General features: G+C 40.7%; 1 protein-coding gene and 1 long non-coding RNA gene across 11 annotated transcripts in view; one reads left to right on the top strand and one right to left on the bottom strand.

The window, feature by feature from the left end:
* Lrrc7 (leucine rich repeat containing 7) overlaps nucleotides 1-19,062 on the top strand; it is a 357,320-nt gene that overhangs the window by 335,116 nt on the left and 3,142 nt on the right. For 9 of the 10 annotated variants that reach the window (XM_036190947.1, XM_036190946.1, XM_036190949.1 and 6 more), the window contains one exon: nucleotides 9,726-9,800. In XM_036190947.1, coding sequence (XP_036046840.1) covers nucleotides 9,726-9,800 — 75 coding nt within the window. Of the gene's footprint in view, nucleotides 1-9,725; nucleotides 9,802-19,062 lie in introns of those variants that run through there. The other variant, XM_036190945.1, reaches the window with a different exon arrangement.
* LOC118585937 lies at nucleotides 10,884-15,294 on the bottom strand. Its single transcript, XR_004945254.1, has 3 exons — nucleotides 15,243-15,294; nucleotides 14,105-14,176; nucleotides 10,884-11,322 (listed from the first exon to the last, which is right to left on the bottom strand). It is a non-coding gene; the product is annotated as an uncharacterized LOC118585937 (long non-coding RNA).

The following is a 19,062-nucleotide window of genomic DNA, read 5'->3' as shown; positions in this document are numbered from 1 at the left end:
AGTGTATCCAACATCCTCTTCTGGCCTCCACAGCCATTGAATTTTTGTGGTACATATTCATATATTCAGGCAAAGCACTCATACAAGTAAAATTCTTAAAAAATAAATCTTTTTTAAATTAGCATTTTAGCTGGATGCGGTGGTGCACACCATAACTGCAGTACTCAGGAAGCTGAGACAGGGGGATCTTTACAAGCTCAAGTCTGGACAGCTAGGGTACATATTGAATTTGAAGCCAGCCCTCAGCAGCAGCAAGACCCTGTCTCAAACTCCCCACCACCAAAAAGGTTTTCCCAGTTAAATCAAAGCCCACGTGGATGCCCAGCTGTACTACCAATGACACTATTATTATTAATGTTCTCTCTGCTGTACCACACTGGCTAGCTAGCATGGAACGAAAACAGCCTAAAAATGGAATGGGAAAGGATTGCAGACTTCATTTTCAAGTTAGTTTCTATTCATTGAAAAATGTCAGATATTTACTATCAAAACATGAACACACTTTAAAGTCACTCATAAATCATGTCATATACAATTCTAAGAACTGGCATCTGTCCCACAGAAGGGAACTGCTGCGAGCCCAAGCATAGGAGGTGTATGGACTCCCCGACACTCTGTTTACAGAGTGACGCCATTTTCAACCATGTTTGGGAAACTCAATGTTCTGGCTTCCTACTTAAAAAGATGTTAACCAATGTAGAATTTTTGGAACAATTATGAAGCTTTATTAATAAAACTAGAACATAATGAATGAATAAAAAGTAAGAGTAGTCAGATCTCTACCTACAACAATATTAACATTTTTATCCAACTAACGTTTGTGATACACATGAAATATTCATATGCTCTGCTTTCCCTCATTTTTCCCTGAAGTTCTGTTCTGAAAGAGCCAGCATTTTACCTCCTGATCCTAACTTCCAAAGAGTCACAGAGAAACAAAAAACAAAGTCTCTGTGTCACACGGACCCTTGCAGCCTGTGTTTTTGTCTGCTGGAGCCTGAGATAGGGATCTTTTTCAACTGCTTTATTAAAGAGTTGCTCTTGGGTGGAATCTATCAGGGAATTAAGGAAGCAGGGAGGTTGGGGAAGAAAAGTGTGTCAGATTCTGGTCCCACAGGCTGCTCAGACTGCTGCCCTAGAGCCATCAATGCAGCCCAGAGCTGTCAGTCTGTCCTGAGTGACAGACTTCCTAGAGAGAAGGGTGCAACTTCCACACATTTTCCAAAAGGGAGATCGCAGACCAAGGGTGGCTTTCAATGGAAGAGTCCCTCGGGAGCCTCTAGTAGCTCCTGCACGGCAGGCAACTGGTCCAGTAAAGGGAATCAGGATGGATCTCTAACAAGATGTTGTCAGTGGGATTTTTCTACCTTTCAAGCAGAGTATCCTTGAGTCCTGAGAGCCCAGCATGCTTCTGTCTACAGTCACTGCTATGTCTGCTTTCAGGCACAGTGTCTGAGTGTCCCGGGCACTTCAGACCTCCAGGTGGACTCCGACCTGTCTACATCATTGATGAGACTCTCTGATTCTTCTAATTATTACATCTTGTTTCTTAAAAATACAAAAACCTGCTCTGTTATTTAAATCAAAGCTCTAATCCAAGTATCAATAGTCACTCACTGAACCAACTTTGTGTTCTTTTGTACCTTAAAAAAAAAAAAGCAGTTTATAAAACCAAGTATTGATAGGAACATACTTCTGGAACGAACACCCTGGGAATTTTTTTAAAGCCAAGTGTGAACGTTAAAGTGAGAACCAAACATGAGCCAAGCAAACACCAAATACATTCTCACTGTTTGTGGCTTTGCCCCAGTTCACCAAAAAGCCCTCAGGGAGCCAGCAAGATGGTTTAGTGAGCAAAAAGGCTTGCCTCTGTCTGGTGACCTGAATTCAGTCCCAAGAACCCACATAATAGAAGGAGAAAACCAACCAACTCACAGGTTGTCCTCTGACTTCATGCTGTGGTATATTCACAAGTCATACACACTAAATAAATTAATAAATGTAAAAAATAAGAGAGTTAAAAAAAGAAAAGAAGGAAAAATCTTAAGGACGTCATCTTCAACATTACATTTTCCATTTTTCCTGAAAAGATTTACATCAATTCAATATAAAGTCCTAGAAAAGTTAACCAGTACAGCTATTTTTCATTTCAAATATATGTAAATTATATATATATATATATATATATATATATTTGAAGATGAAACTAAGCAACAAAAATATAAAGTACCAAATTATACATGTACATACAGTCACTATTTTTGTTTGTTTTGGTTTTTCGAGATGGGTTTCTCTGTGTAGCTTTGCGCCTTTCCTGGAACTTGCTTTGGAGACCAGGCTGGCCTGGAACTCACAGAGATCCACCTGGCTCTGCCTCCTGAGTGCTGGGATTAAAGGCATGTGCCACCACCGCCTGGCTATCGTCACCTTTATAATGTAATGTACGTGCATGTATCTCTTAGTGACTAATATAAATAACTGTGTCTCCTACTTGAAATCTCAATCAAACCCAAACTAGATTCTTGTCACTGTCATTTCACCAATGAGAACATTAATAATCAACTACTTTTGGTGTTGAACTAAATAGTGAAGTGTGTAAAGAAATTTATATCATTTTTTAAATTTTCTTCTTTGCTTAATGGACATCCTCTACTTGACTGAGAATGGCTAACTTGGTCTATTTCATAGATTCAGTGTATTGGTTAACTTTCCTGTTGCTAAAACACCCTGGCCAAGCAATTGAAGGAAAGAATGGCTTTTTTTTTGACTTACAGTTCCAGGGGGATGTAGTCCATCACAGCATGGCAGGTAGTACAGCAGAAAGCCAGCTGGTCACAGTGCATGGAGATCAGGAAACAGTGAACAGGGAGTGGGGACAGGCTGTAAGATATCAAGGCTGCCCTCTCTGTTCACCCTCTCCAGCAAGGCTCCACCTCCTAAACTTTAGGATGGGGAGGTTCCACAACCTTCCCAAACAGGGCTACCAGCTGGGGACCAGTGTTGAAGCACATGAGCCTCTGGAGGATATTTCTCACTCAAGCCATCACACTTGGGAAAGGGTCCCTTTATGACAGCAAAGACACACAAATCTATAAATTACACTGGGTCAGCTGTTCGGGTTCGGTGCCCTGAAGGTATCCATCTCAGAATCATAACTGAATGCAATTGGTAGGACTGAGACCCAAGAACCACTTTTCCTGAAGCTTCTGTGGGTTCTGTTGAATGTGAGCTGCACCCATTGGCTTATTAGTGCCAGGGCATGTACCTGACATGACTGGCAGTTCTTCAAACAAATTCTTAGTCCTAGATGTATAAGCCAGAGAGCTCTCTTTTTCTTTGACCCATGCCTTTTAGAAAACCTGTACATGTAGTAAGTGAAAATATTATCACTATAAAATTTCATATACTACAGGATGTGGAGCTGGAGATGTTATTCAGTTGGTAGAACACTTGCCTAGCATGCATGTCCTGTGCTCTGTGTCCAACACTGCCTAAATCTGGTGTGGTAGTATACACCTGGAATCCCAACACTTGGGAACTGGAGGTGGGGAGGTCAGAAGTTCAAGGTCATCTTGAACTACAGCTACATTGTAGGTTTGAGTCCAGCTGTAGATATAACAGACCCTGTCTCAAAAAACATTCAAATATAGACTAAAAGTGAAAAAGAGAAAATTGTACTGTACCACTCAGTTTGAGAGCCTCTTCACCCAAGAGCACCAGAGATTCTCCTAATTGTCCCCAGACATTTTGACCTCTTGATTTCAATGTCACTTCTAAGAAATATCTCTAGAATGATTTCACTACAAAGTAATGCATAAGCTGTTAAAACAGTACTAAAACTACAAGAGTCATGGCTTGATTTTTATATAACTTATGAGAAACATTTTCTCTCCAGCAAAAATTTAACTTAAGTGAAAAGAAAGTTTAACTAAATCCATTGCTTTCTGGATCATGATTTTTGAAATGATACTGTCCAAAAATAGCATAGTGACAGGGGTTTTAGGGAGCCTGCAAGGGTGATAGGTGGAGTCTACATGCCACCACTATTTTAGGAAGAGCTTAGAGAAGAATCCACAGTCACCTCCATTTACCTCCTGTGTTTAGTTGTTTCTGGGGACATTAAAGGCTTAGACAGAATCAGTAACCTGTGCAAAGCTAAGCAGTCCAAATGTGTACCACTGCCAAACTCACATGGTAAACACCAGCTGTGCAGGAATCGAAAAGTAACACTAGTAGAAGCTGCCCCTAGTCCCCATCTCCATAGAAGCCAGCGATCTGGGCCAGGCAGTAAGGAGACAACCACTGACTTTGAGAAAACAGAAATTGTTTTCAGCTCAAAATTGTCACCAAGAAATAGACAGCAGTGAAAACATCCTTTTGAGCCTCTCAGGTGATTATCTGTGAGGCAGCAATGGGAATCCTGGAACAGTTGCTAAAATAAAAAACAATCACACAACAGCCAAACCAAGTGCAGTTTTAGCCCTCACATTCCAATTCCTCAAAAAGCAACAGTCTAAAGAATATTCTAGTAGCTAGTCTGTCATTTCTAAAAGCAGACTCATAGAAAATAGGAATAAATTGCTTGTATTGGGGTGCTCTTAACAAGTCAAAAGCCTTTATTTTTATTTGTACACTGAAAAGTTTTTGGAATGACAAAGGAGAGTAGAATAAGACAACTCCAAAGACCAAACTGTGTTTCTCTTCTTCTAGGATAGCACAATAGCCAGTTGAAGAATTTTAGTTTGGATCTCTGTCACAAATTTTCTAGGTCTCTAAACTATTCTTCTTTCTGATCATCTTTATAATAGTTGCTTCTTTCATTGCTGTGACACAGTATCTAATAAAAGCTACTTCTAGAATGACCGATTCTAGCTCAGAGTTTGCAAGCCCCCTCTAGTGTGGTGGGAGGGTGTGACAGTGCAAGAGTGAGGTTTGTGATCATACTGCATCTGTAGTCAGAAAGCAATGAGAGATGAATCTGGTACTCAGCTAGATTCCTTCCCTTTTATTTTTCTTTCTTTCAGTAGCTGAGGATCGAACCCAGGGTCTTGCACTTGCCAGGCAAGCGCTCTACCACTGAGCTAAATCCCCAACCCCAGCTAGCTTCCTTCCTTCCTTCCTTCCTCCCTCCCTCCCTCCCTCCCTCCCTCCCTCCCTCCCTCCCTCCCTCCCTCCCTTCCTTTCCTTCCTTCCTTTCTTCCTTCTTTCTTTTTTTTTCATTTATTATATTTGTGTTTTACACAATAATTTTACACACCAGCCATTGGTTCCCCCTGTCCTCCCCCTCCCACACCTGCCCCCACCTTCCCCCCAGCCCCTCCCCTCCATTCCCATCTCCTCCAGGGCCAAGAGTGGGACCTGGACCTGTCCTTAGTGCATGAGCTGGCTGTTTGGAACCTTGGGCTTACACAGGGACACTTTGCTCAGCCTGGAAGGAGGGGACTGGACCTGCCTGTACTGAATCCACCAGGTTTAAATGAATCCCCTTCTTTGTTTTTTTTAAATTCAGTCTGGAGCTGACCCCACTTATGGAATGGTGCTCCCCACCTTTAGAGTCTTCTTTCCTTAGTTAGCCTCTCTGGAAACACCCTCACAGACAGGCCCAGGGGCGGGGGGGGGGGGGGGGGGGCGGTGTTGCCTAATGATTCTCAATCTAGTCAACTTTACACCAAAGATTAATCCCCAGTCTTATTATTATTACATTTATGTGTTTGTTTGGTATGTGTATCTGTGCACCTGCACAAGTGTGTGTGTGCACTGTGGCACTGTGGCACACATGTTGCAGAGAACAATTTTAGGAGTTGGTTCTCTCCTTCCACCATGTGAGTCTAGGGATCAAATTCAGGTTGTGGACTTGGTGGCAGACACTTTACCTGCTGAACCATCTCACTGGCTCCCGTCAATCTTTTATGGGCTTTAAACTTCACTGTTTGGGGGATGAGGTTGGGATATAGCACAGAAGCCTTCTATTCAGTGGCTGGTGGCCTTCCTTCTTTCTCTTACCTTCCCTTTTTTCCCTCTCCCCCCATTTGGCTTCCTCTCTTAGTTTCTAGTGGCCATGGGAAAAATCTATTTTCTTGCTCCATATAAATTCTTCTTTTACTAAGGCAGCAGATTTTCAAAGCCTAAGACCTGACACATGGCAATTAAACATTCAGAGCATTCATTGTTACACAATATTGCTGATGTCTTTATCTTTGGAGTGTTCATTCGAGCCATTGCAGAGGCTATGCTATGGAATGATCTAACATTGCTTCTAGAAGCCTCGATATAAGTAAACCATGTTGCCTGCTTTATAGAGGAAGCTAGTACTTAACCTTTCTCTGGAGAGAAGACAGTGTCCCCTGAACCACGAGTGCATGTCCAGTTCTGTTTGCTACTTTAATGAGCCATTTTCCCTCTGGAAATCCTCTCTGAACTTCCATACTTACAGGACTACATGAAAGACTATATTCTAAAATGTTTGATGTAAAAATAAACTATTCTGAATTGTAACATATATAATTTTTACTTAAGATATGGCCTTCCTAGAAACCATTTTCCAAGCAGTAACTAAAGGTAACACTTGGGACAGTTTTACAAAATGTATTTCATGCATTGAGGTTGCAAGTCCCTTAAGGCTAGTTCTATTTTTGTGTCTACATTGACAATAGCTGAGACTGTCACAGTCATTCACCTTCATCATTAAAAAACCATATAAAGTTCCTTTCCCCTCTAAAGTTAGAATGTGAAGTGCTGGCCTTGCAGACTTAACTTGGTAAGTCCTTGGTTTGTATTCAGAGATGCTGAAGCTAGATAACCAGACGAGGTCAGATCTTAACACTGAGAAATCTGACCATTTTGCAAAAGTACTTGTGAAAAGCAAATGCTTTCATAAGCTTGTTCATTATGGTTGCTTCTTAAAGAGTCATATAACTTACAGGACAAACGTAGGGCTGGAAAGATGTCTTAGTGATTAAGATCACATACTGCTTATAGATGACCCAAGTTCAGTTCCCAGCATTCATGTCAGGTGGCTCACAATCACCTGTAACTCTAGCTCCAGGAAGATCTGATGCTGTAGGCCTCTGAGAGCTCTTGCAATCATGTGCACATACCCTATGCTGATACATACACACAAACACATAATTAAAACTATGTGGCAACAGGTCATGTCATGTGGACCAGCCAGCTGGCCCTAACTGGATTAGCAATGTTAAAAATCTATAGTGGTCTCTAATGCATGACTCTGGGGGATCTAAGTCAATGTCACATACATCCCAATGTCACTAAATATTGTGGGAGGGAGAAAAGGTGGTCACAGAGATGGTCTGTGGTATTTTTGAAGAAGAAACAAAGAGGAGGCCATCAGTCAAGCATCTGAACATCCCTAGCAGTTATTCTAAAAAGGATGGGAAACAGTTCTCCACAAGAGGACCATTCAAAGCACACAGTTCTACTAGTGCCTTCCTTTGGCACCAGGACAGCAGGGTTACAACTCCAGCACTGTGAGATGTTAAACTTGGTGGTGTTTTAAGTCACTAAATCTGTGATTAGCTATACCTTCAGTAAAGAGTCAAATACATATTGTTCAATGCAAAAGAGATGTGTAGGGAACAGGGGCAGGGGCAGGGTACCATCCTGGAGTGAGATGGTTTGGCTGTAACTTCAGATGTACTAGATGTATTAGTGTACTTTCTAATATATTGTTTGATAGCCTGCAGCACATTTTACACTCTGTCACATGTCAGAATCTGAGCATGCCCAGATCCTCCCAGCACAGCTATGAGTTGCTAAGGCACCAACCAAATGGCTTCCTGTTGTCCCAAAAATTTACAAGATACATTTTTATCAGAAATAACGTTATTCATCTAATATTTTAATACAAAAGTCTGATGATTCCCTACCTACATCAAAATTTTCTTGCAAATCTCAGAACAAAGTGAGTTGTTGAAAGATAACATGTCACTATTTTCATCTCCAGTTGATCCCACTATCACAGAGACTCAGATTGGCTTGGATTTAGTTAGAGTCTTTCCCAAGTGATGTCAATACATTGTATACAAACGGTGAAGCACTGAGGCACTAGGACCCTGAGACAGTCTTGGGGAACAGCACACAAATAGCAAGACTGATATCACAAGGCACCCTTGTGGATGACCAACGGTTTCACTAGCAAGGCCGTATGCTGGGAGAGGACACAGAAAGAGAAGGGAGCTACAGCAATGAAAGCATCTTAGTTCACAAAATGTGTTGACTAATGTAGCTGGAGAGCTTTTCTCCAGGTCCCACTAAGCCCCAGCAGTCTGGTAGCCCACTTATAAAATGAACTCACAGATGCTTATATTATTTAAACTGCTTGGCCATTAGCTCAGGCCTGCCATTGTCTAGCTCTTACTCTTATATTCAGCCCATTTCTATTATTCTATACTTTGCCACGTGGCTCGTGGCTTACCTGTACCTTACATCTCGCTTGTTATGGTGGCAGCTGGCCAGTCTCTCCACCCCAGGCTTCACTTCCCAGAATTCTCTTCTCTGCTTGTCCCTCCTATACTTCCTGCCTGGCTACTGGCCAATCAGTGTTTTATTTTAACCAATCAGAGCAACACATTTGACACACTTGAACATCCCACAGCAGACTGGAAATAAATAACAAAGCTTTAGGAAAAAGCAATAAAGGCATTAGAAAACTCAGGCCACTGTAAAAGTTAGCTTCAGAGCAAATCCACAGAACAGTAACTGAATCCTGCAATCATGATACCACTACTGGTATTAAGCATGCCTCAGAAGCCACCTTCATGTTCTCCAAGCAGCCAGCCTCTGCATGGTAAGGTCTCCAGCATTATGTATAATTTAGCCCCTGAGGTTTGGATGTATGCAAACATTATTAAACTGTTGCTGCATGGAAAGCTGAATAGAGGTGATCAGGGTCACCTGAGTGGCATTCGCCAGAGGCTAGGATGAAATAAGAGTCGAAACTTCACCTCAGCAGTCAGAGACACAATGGCTTGTTTGGGACAATACTGTCATTCTGCCTGTCAAGCACAGTAGGGAAGACAGAGGCTTCCAGAGGGTGCTAACTAAAATCAGTAGCATGGTACATGCAAGCTGCCAGACTGAGGAGGAAATGACTGCAGGGTCTTTGTCATCACAACGCCAATGTCCCCACTGCATCTCATCCTCCTGTCTTTTCTAACAACATATGTTCCTTTTCCATCAAAATTTTCCATTTTACAACTAAATTTGGCAAAGCTGTTTTTGTTGTTGTTGAGGCTTTTGTTTGTTTGTTTAGTTGGTTGGTTTGATTGGTCTTTGGTTAGTTTATTTGTTTGCTTGTTTATTATTGAAATAGGATCTCACACTGTAGCCCAGACTTCCTGGAACTCAAATTCACATCAATCCTCCTGCCTCAACCTTCTGAGTACTGGGATTATAGCCTATACCAGTGGTTCTAGCAAATTCAGAATTTATACAAAAAGGCATTTCTATTGATAGTTGTGAGATTGGTATATAAACTGCAACTGTACTTTATAACAAGGTTATCTTTACATTACAGTGGCTTTTCTTAAACTTAATTCTGCAGAGCAGTGTTCTACTTAAAATACTGCAACCCTTGTAAAGCTTACTTGTATAAACTGTGATTTTTTTAAAAGCTGTTTCATTATTTTCTATATGAATGGAAATGTATTTAAGTGCACCTACTTGTTGGTAATAAGCTCCTAACCTCTGTCACTTCTGACTTATAGGGTATCTTTGTTACTAGGGTTCAGCCTGATGGACCAGCATCCAACCTACTACAGCCCGGGGATAAGATCCTTCAGGTAAGATGAACACAAGCTGACATGTCAGTGTCGGGTAGAGTACTTGAACTGAACACTGACAATCAGCTCTTCCTGTGTCAGTGTGGCTTTAAAGCCCTGTCCAACATAAGCCTGTGTCTGTAGTGTCAGCCATGGCCATGCCATTTTGTAAAGCTCTTCCATTTTAGTTGAATAATAACAATTCATGAAACAAAAGTAATTTGGTTCCTAGAATCAAAGCCCCCATAGTTGATTCTACATACAGGCCCCAGGCTAACAGAATCCTTCATCTGCCTCATGCCTACCAGGAATCAGAGATAGCTTCACTATAAGCATGTACTGTGGACTTGCCATAAGTCACCTGCTAGAGAAACTCTCCTTCTTCTAAAATGTGTAAGAATGGTCCCTCACTCTACCATGTGGGCCTGAAACTCTACTCAGAACCCCATCATGCTGCTGTCTAAGGCCTTATTAGCCCTTTTAGCAAGCCTCTTGCTCAAAAGGACAGTCCACCTCAGCATCCACCTCAAATCCCAAACAAAAAAACTTTTCACTGAATATCTTACAAGCTCCCAGTACATGGCAGCATCCTGCACATTATTGTTGGGTAAATGGAATTACATGATGATACAAAAATGTGTACACATGTAAACACATGACCCTGTGTGGCTATAAACTAAAGGAAGCACAGTTGCCTCTGATAGGCATCAGTATGACTTTCTATGAGTTCAAAAGAGTAAACACATTTCCATTTGAAGGCTATAACAGACAGTTGTATCTCTCTGTTCTCCTGTCTGGAACACAAGTTAAGCTTTTTAAATGTCATGTAGAAAAAGGTTTTCTCAAACTTCACTCTGTATGTACAATCAGAAAAGAGCCACTGTATTAAACAGTTAAACATATGCTTGGTTTAGCCTTGTCGACTTGATTTTCTTTTCCTCCTCCCCAAATTTAACTCCCCTGTAAGAGGTGTTTAATTATCTCCTACACTGTGAGAAAGACCTTTAAGGACTGCCAATGTACTCAAGATTAGATGATTTAGCAGAAATTCCCCATTATATAAGTGATGGAATTCCCTGAAATTGCTAGTGCTAGACTTGGGTACACTGAGAAGGCAAGGCACGTGAGAAAGGAAGCTGTCATCAGTTCTGTGTCACTGTCTTGCTCCCCTCCTCTCCCCACACTGAACTTCAAAGGAATCTCAGAATTTGGAAGAAGAAAAAAAAAGTGTATCCAATTAATTTCTGGTGTCTGAGTTGTTAAAAATGGCAGGCTGGGTACATTCACATTTTGCAGCTTCAGATGAGGTGCCAGGTTCCCCTCTACCCATGCTGGAGTCAGAGAAAGGACTTGTCTTCTGCTCAGATTCAAAAAGGAAGAACCACCTCCTCAGGTGGAAAACAAGACACTCCTGTCTCCTAAGAGGAGCATATGCTCTTTCCTGTGAAGGTCTCCAAGGCTGCATGTGGGGCAAGAGGAAAAATGTGTGGCATTTCAAATCCTGAGATTTGTACACTGGCAGCCAAGCACACAGAGTGGGCTCCTAGAATAAGAGGGAAGGAATTTTGAGTCAGTAAGAGGCAGAGCATGCTAAGTTTGTCCTCTCCACAAATTACATCAGAGATGTGGCTTAAAATTCATTTCACAGTCCACTGTCAGAAAAAGAAGAAAAACACATAAACCTTACAGCTTTGCTCATAGTGATTAAAAATCAAAAGTGGTCAATTACATTCTGTGGAAGAAAAATGGAACTAATTCTTTGTGGTTGTCAGTGTCATAAGTGAGAAAGTAAGCTGTGTTCTTGATTTGTTTTCATACTTTTGAATACTCAAGAATGCTTGGAAATGGCTATCAGTCACAAAATCAGTGTTCTACTTGCTACTTGGACAAATATATTTCCAAAGCTTAATAACAATAAAAATCCCGATATATATGGTTTATATAAATAAACCAAAGAAAAGTGTGACAAAGAGCCATCCTGAGCGCTGAGGTTACTGGATTTGGCAGCAAAGAACAAAGGAGACACAAGAAAGCAAAGAGATGCTATTCCCAGCCCTCTAAACCATAATTCATCAGATCTGCTCCATTTCTCCTTTTCTGTGACTCTATTTTATGTGTGTGTGTGTGTGTAACACATGTGTGTATGTATGTAACATACGTGTGTGGTGTGATGCATATGTGTAACATGTGACCTATGTATGTGTATGTAACATGTGTGATGTGTATTATGATACATGCGTGTAACATGTAACATGTGGCCTACATGTATGTTTGTAATGTGTGTATGTGTATACATGTTGGCCATGAGCAAAAGGCCAAGGAGCAACATCAAGCATCTTTGTATACCATTCTCCACCCTAGTTTTTAAGATGAAATCTCTCATTGAGCTTGAGCTCACCAGCTGGCTAGACTGACTGGCCAGTGAGCACCAAGAATTTTTGTGTCTTCACGCTTCTCCACCAGAACTAGGGTTACAGACATGTGCTACCCTGGCTTCCACATGGTTGCCTGGGATCCAAACTCAGGTTCCTGTGCTGATGTTATAGGCTCTTTACCATCTGAGCCACCTCCCAGCTCTGCATGACTCTACCCACCACTCCCTTCTGCTACTCTGAAATGATGAGCATACAGTTTGAATTACATGTGGATGTGTGCTTGAAGGGGTGGTGCTTATGTAAACACATTTGCCTGACTTTTCTGTATTTTACCATGTTTTCCCCATGTAGATACATTACAATGGATGAATGTATTAAAATAACTTGTGCTATTTTGCTTTAAACTTACCTGGAATAATTTATAGAAGGAAAGATAAAAAACTGAAATTACATGAATCATTACAAAAAAAAAAAAAATAGATTGATCCCTGTGTATTTGCTGATCCATAACCATTATCCAAATGGAAGTTTTGTTATTTTAACATCTACTGTTCTTTCTTCTTTCTAATGTTCTTTCTACCAGAAAAAAAAAAAAAATTTAATCAAATTCATTACATGCACCGCAGTTCTAAATGTAGCTATGCACAGAGAGATAGCCACTGACTAAAGTTGCTTTGTTGAAAAGATGAGTAGATTGGGGGGAATTATACTTGTTAGTGAGCAATAGAATTCATAGTCACAGCCTAAACCATGAGTGTGTGGTGTGCTGCTCTGTCCCCATCCCCATTTATACAGTCCTAATGTGGGCAACAGAAGAGAAAGTACATAACTTATAGAGAATTCACCAATAGCATCTATATTTTACCAGTTACTAAACCTGATGATTTTTTCCAACATGAGGCATATCAATGTGTTGCCCTATTAAAGATAATTGCAGTTTCTTATACCTAATAATCACCTAGGGCTTTAGAATTAGTAATATGTACTCCTAGTCCAAGTCTGTGTTTCTTTTCTCTTTCTTTCTTCTTTCCTTCCTTCCTTCCTTCCTTCCTTCCTTCCTTCCTTCCTTCCTTCCTCCCTCCCTCCCTCCCTCCCTCCCTCCCTCCTTCCCTCCCTCCTTCCCTCCCTCCCTGTATATGTAGACCAAGATAGCCTCAATTCCTAGTTCAAGACTATATTTCTAAGAGACCAAAGTAACATAGTTAAGGTAACAATAATATAAACTGTGTATTTCTCTTCTTTTTGCTAATTTATTTATTTATTTATTTAGTTAGTTAGTTAGTTTTATATGTATGAGTGTTTTACCTACATGTATGTATGTGTATCGTGCACATGCCTGATGCCCATGGAAGTCAGAAGCAGGCATTGGAGCCCCTGGAACTAGAATTACAGATGGTCATGAGCCACTGTATGGGAACTGAACCCAGTTCCTCTACATGAGTCATAACAAATGCTCTTAACCACTAAGCCATCTCTCTAGCCCTTGTACTAATCTTTAACACTGTGATTGAATTCACATAGAAGTTTAAAACATAGCTGTCAATCACTATGTCTACCAGCAAACTCTTGGTCTGTTTGCAGGTGTCATTGGGGTGATGTTTAGTGCTTCATATTGCTGTCACCATTTGAGCTGCACCAGACCTATTACTTCATCATCCTATTCTGTAACCACCAGTCCCTTGGCCCTACATCCCTACTAGTGTCTCATGCATGGCTGGTGTTAGGTGCTTCTCAGCCATTGCTGTGACAGAACACCTGAGAGATGAAGGGCTTGTTTTGTTCAAGTTTCAGAGGCTCCTGTCCAAGGCTCCTTAACTTCTGACACATTCTGTGACAAAGTATCGTGGTGGGGGACACACAGTGGAGTAGGGTGACTCAATGCATGTCCAACAGGAGGCTTAGAGAGATGAGAAGAAGGAGTCGGGAATAAGATGTCAAAAACACACTCACTTCTGACAGTGGCTGACTTCTTCCAACCAGCTCCAATCTTTTAGTCTCCACGAGTTCCACCAAAATATCACACTGTCCAGAAAATAACCACTGATTAGGTCAGAACCCTCAGGACTTCATCATTCCCTATCAGCTGCCAACCAAATTCCAAACATTCCTCCAGCATTTAGGGGATACTTCATATCCAAAGTGTAGTCCCAATATTAAAATGATAGTGAAGTCACATGTCATCTAAGGAGCTTGTGACTAAGAAGACAAGTTGTACAGGTGCCTTGAAATGCTAAGAACTTAGTTCTGTGGTGTATTCATAGGGGCTATAACAGGATTAAGAACATGAAGTGACTGAGAACAGGCTGCTTCTTGAAAGGAAGAATAGATAATGGTCACTCACAGGCAAAATAAAAGCCCAGATGGTGGCCCTCCTCTTTTTACCTCACTGAGCCAGTAAAGAGCATGACAGGGGCACTGGAGATCTTGGGGACCACAAGATGTGTAAAGAAGAGAAAAGGATCTTCTTCCCAGTGACAGAGTTCAACCCAGCTTCACACAGGGAAAGAGAGTGAGCCAGGGAAGAGGGAGTGCAGGAAGAGGAGCCCCTGTGGGAAAGACATAGGAACAGGGTAGAAGCTTACACCAGAGTAGATACAGGGTGTGATGAAGGGAAAGCTAGAGAGACTCTGGGCTCCTAGTTTGAGATGTGAAGAAAGAAACCCTTAAGGCATTGAACGCTCCCCATGGACTTGAAGGACTCAAACATGGAGACAAGCTGAACTAGATGGGACATAGTAACATACAGCTTCAGAGCAGAGTGGCAGAGTAACCATGGATTCTGCAGAAGTCTGGCAGAATGTCTGTGAGTGACTAGATCTGGCTAAACAGATCCACAGTGCTGACAACCCCTAAACAGGCAGATTGTCCTTGTTGGGATAGGTTTTGTGGCTCTTTAATGACTCATGGCTATGATTAGGTAACAGAATCATCTCAAGTAAAGCTTGTTTATTCAGGAGCCTCTGTTATCATTAATAAAACTATAAAATTAAAAAAAATTGTTTCCAAGAATCAATAGCTAATATAGCAAAGCCCCCACATTGAGTCCCATGTCAGTGAGGATTTATTTCACAAAGGACTCATTTCTTACCTAACCTTCCAGGACACCCCGAGGAAAGCCTTGAGGCCTAAGCACATTGCCAGAAGCAAAGTGTCACAGCTTCCTGTGCAGGGAGAAAGTGGAATTTTCATTTTAAAAAACAGAAGAAACAGTATTCAAAGGTTCATTCAGTACACAAAAGTCAAATAGCATTAAGCTAGTAGCTTTCTGGTGGTTCTTTTAAAATATCTTTGCTAAATGAGTTCTTTGATCAAGCAAGTTGCAAAGCCACCTTAAGCCCTTCCTGTTTTCAGGAATTCACAATGCACAAAGCTTCTTAAGAACCTGAGAGTTTACCAAGCCTGTGCTTCCCAGTAGGTAGTCTGTGACCAATTTTAATAACAGTAAAAGCTGCTATGAAGTCAAGTTCTCTCACAAAGAACAATGTTTTGCATGAACAGTTTCAGAAATGAAAGTCTGTGGTTGAGGTTTTTGGTAGAAAATGTTTAATAGTTTGTCAGAGTCAGCATGATATTGATTATATAGTGTATTCAATTGCAGTCACCACGGTATTGATTATATAATGTATTTAGTTAGAGTACCATGGTATTGATTATATAGTGTCTTCAATTGCATTCTCCATGGTATTGACTATATAGTATATTCAGTCAATATGGTATTGATTATATGGTACATTCAGTTGGAGGCAATGTGATATTGATTATATAGTGCATTCAGTACTAAATATAGCCCAACATTTAATGAGAGTACTCTACCAAATGAAAATTCTAAAATGGCGTCAGGCATGGATCATACCTGTAATCCTAACAAGAAGTGGGTGGAGACAGGGAGATGAGTTGAGTTCAAAGCCAACCTGGCCTATGCATACTGTGTCTCCAAACAAAAAGGAAGAATGGGGAGAATAAAGAAAAAAAGAATAAATAGAAAAGATTAAAAAAAAAAAGGCAATTCTGAAATGGGAATTAATTCTAGGAAGTTAGTACAAAGCACAATCATTATCTGTAATGGACTATTTCCCAGGATGCCTGGCTGTCAGAGCTGAGTCCCATAAGGATTGCCCTCACAGCTGGAGCTCACTGACTGTGGTTTTAAGTCTTTATCTTAAGAGTTGTAGGCATTCAAATTTGCAAGATACTGATATACAAATATGTGTGCCCTGGCTCTATAAGGGTTTTCCCCTCAAGATGTGTTTGAATTAACCAAAAGCACATGTCAAATCTCTAATCTGATTTCCCTTTTAATGTGTGAGAGGATCCACTGTCCTTGCCCTGTGCAGCAAACCTTCTTCAGCACCAGTATGAAGGTTTGGAGTTTTGAGTAAGAATACAGCAGAATTCCTGAACTCTGGAAAGTTTCTGCAGACAAACATCTATAACTCATGCATTTAACAAAGATTTTACCACAAGGAAGCCAAAGACAAGCCAAGGAGAAAGGAAAAGGGGGATGAGAAACCATGTGTGTTTTACAGTGAATTAATGCACTATATCCTCAATTGTGATTGGTCTGCAGATATTACTTTTATTAACTCCAGGTATTTTTGTGTCTAAATCATGACAAGGGGAAATAAAAAGCATTTTGCAGCACAGGAGAGGTGATATTGATTTAAATTAGGCAGACTATCTTTTGAGAGCAACATAAAGACTACACTGGAATTGCCTTCCATATTTTCAAATCAGCTTCTGCTGGAAACTTATTAATTACATATCTTCAAAGCATCACATTTTGACAGTCTGAATGTCACTCCCAAGACTGTTTGCCTATTAACTTCACTGGAACTTAATAAGTATCTCATTTGTTTCTCATTTTTCATTAACTTGCAATTTCCTCAAAATTACACACATTTTACATGAATCTGATGTTTATATAAAACATACACACGCTAAATGTGACACTTCAAATGTTGCCTGATTTAGCATAAATCCATGTTATTATTTGCATTTATATTGTGTGCATATTCAAATATCATATGTGTAAATGCTTTCTCTGCATTTACTTTCAAAACTTCTTTGAATTTGTGTTCTGCAGTTGACACCACCATAAAGCTGCCTTCCTCTCTGCAGACTCTCTGATGCCCATACAAAGCAACTACAGCCCTGATGGTTGTAGACTAGGGTTTTTTTCATCTCTATTAATCATAAAAATTTTAAACTCAGTGACCCTATGAGTCCCTGTCTGAACTACCCAAGATGAAAGCAGGTATCTAATGCTTGTGATCACAGAAATGGAGTAAGTTACTCTGGGCTCTTCTGTCCTGAGAATGAGGAAATGGTTCTCTGGGACAGAGCTTCTGACTTCTGCAGGCATTCAGCTTGTTTCTCCATATTCTCTTCTGCCACCACCTCCCACAGAATCAGGCCTTGCAGTATATTCCACATCAAAAAAATGCTCAGGGCCATTAAGATGACATAGCAGGTAAAGGTGCTTGCTGCCAAGCCTGATGACCTGTGTTTGATCCCAAGACTCACATGGTGGAAAGAGAAAGCTCACTTCCACAAGTATATAATTTATTGTAGATTTATGACAATAAGAATGTAACAAATTTAGAATGGACTTTTACAGAAAAATGAACAGCTCAATTACTATTTTAAAAATAATTCCTTTTTTTCTCTTTTTCTATTAAGAAATTTTCTATTTGTTTTACTTATCAACCACAGATCCCCCTCCCTTCCCTTCCCTCCCACTTCCCAGGCCTTTCCCCCTCCCAACCCTCCTCCCATTCTCATCTCCTCCAAGGCAAGGAGGAGTCAGTAGAGCCTGACGTCAGTTGAGGCAGGTCCAAGCCCCTCCCCCTGCCTCAAGGCTGTGCTAGGTGTTCCACCATAGGTGCTGGGCTCCAAAAAGCCAGCTAATGCACCAGGGATGGATCCTTATCCCACTGCCAGGGGACCCCTTAAAGCAGATCAAGCTACACAACTGTTTAGTGGCATATACCTCTAATCCCATGTATTTATAGGAGGTGGAAAATAAATTTAAAACTTCCCTGGGCTGTATAGTTAGACATTGTCTCAAAATAAATAAATAACATTTGAGAAACCTAAAAGAAGAATTACCACCTTACAACATCCAGAAAATCTGTGTCAAAGTCAAACTGTGCCGAAGTAGAATGCTAACTACTATGGGGTAAATCCCTGCTTGTCTCTAGTGGGATCCATGTATCTATGTCTCTGTTAACTACCTCCCTATCCCCATGTGCCCAGCTCTCAATGTCTACCTATCTATCTTGTCTCTGTTTACCTTTTCAAACAGTTCTGATTGAATTCACATAATGGGGGTGGAGGTGGGAAGAGGGCATGTTCCAGAGGAAGTTGCAAGGGGGATAAGAAGGGAATGAGGTGAATATGTTCAAGACACATTATACACATGGAATTTTCAAAGAATGTGTTTAAATTTAAAATAAATGCTTAACACATTAAGCTACCTCTTTTCCCTTTGAAGAAAAGGCTTTCTACACTAACTACCCTTCCTTAACTGAAGCCCTTCCCTGTAGCTTCTGTTCACTCCCCATCAGCCTCCCAGTTCTATTATCTTAGGTCTTATTTCTAGTGCCTCCCACAATGCCCTGGTTGGTCAGCTTACAATAGACTTTTTTAATTAAAGAAATGAGGGAGAAAAGTCATCATCTAAGTTATAAAGGTGTGTAATATTGTCAAGGTGAAATGCTGTTTGAAATTTGAAAGAGATGAAGACAAAAACACTTTAACTTTTAAGTTAATGGTTAATTAAAATATTAAAACCATAAAAAGAGTAAGTACCCCCAGATGAAGTATGAGTCCATGAAAATTGGAGACGTCAAGCTAGGGAGGTAGTTCAACAGGCAGAGTGTTTACTGTGCAAGCACAAGGACCTGAAT

Source organism: Onychomys torridus, chromosome 6 (assembly GCF_903995425.1).
Source record: "Onychomys torridus chromosome 6, mOncTor1.1, whole genome shotgun sequence".
NCBI classification, from domain to species: domain Eukaryota; kingdom Metazoa; phylum Chordata; class Mammalia; order Rodentia; family Cricetidae; genus Onychomys; species Onychomys torridus.
This window is presented reverse-complemented; position numbering and strand designations above follow the sequence as displayed.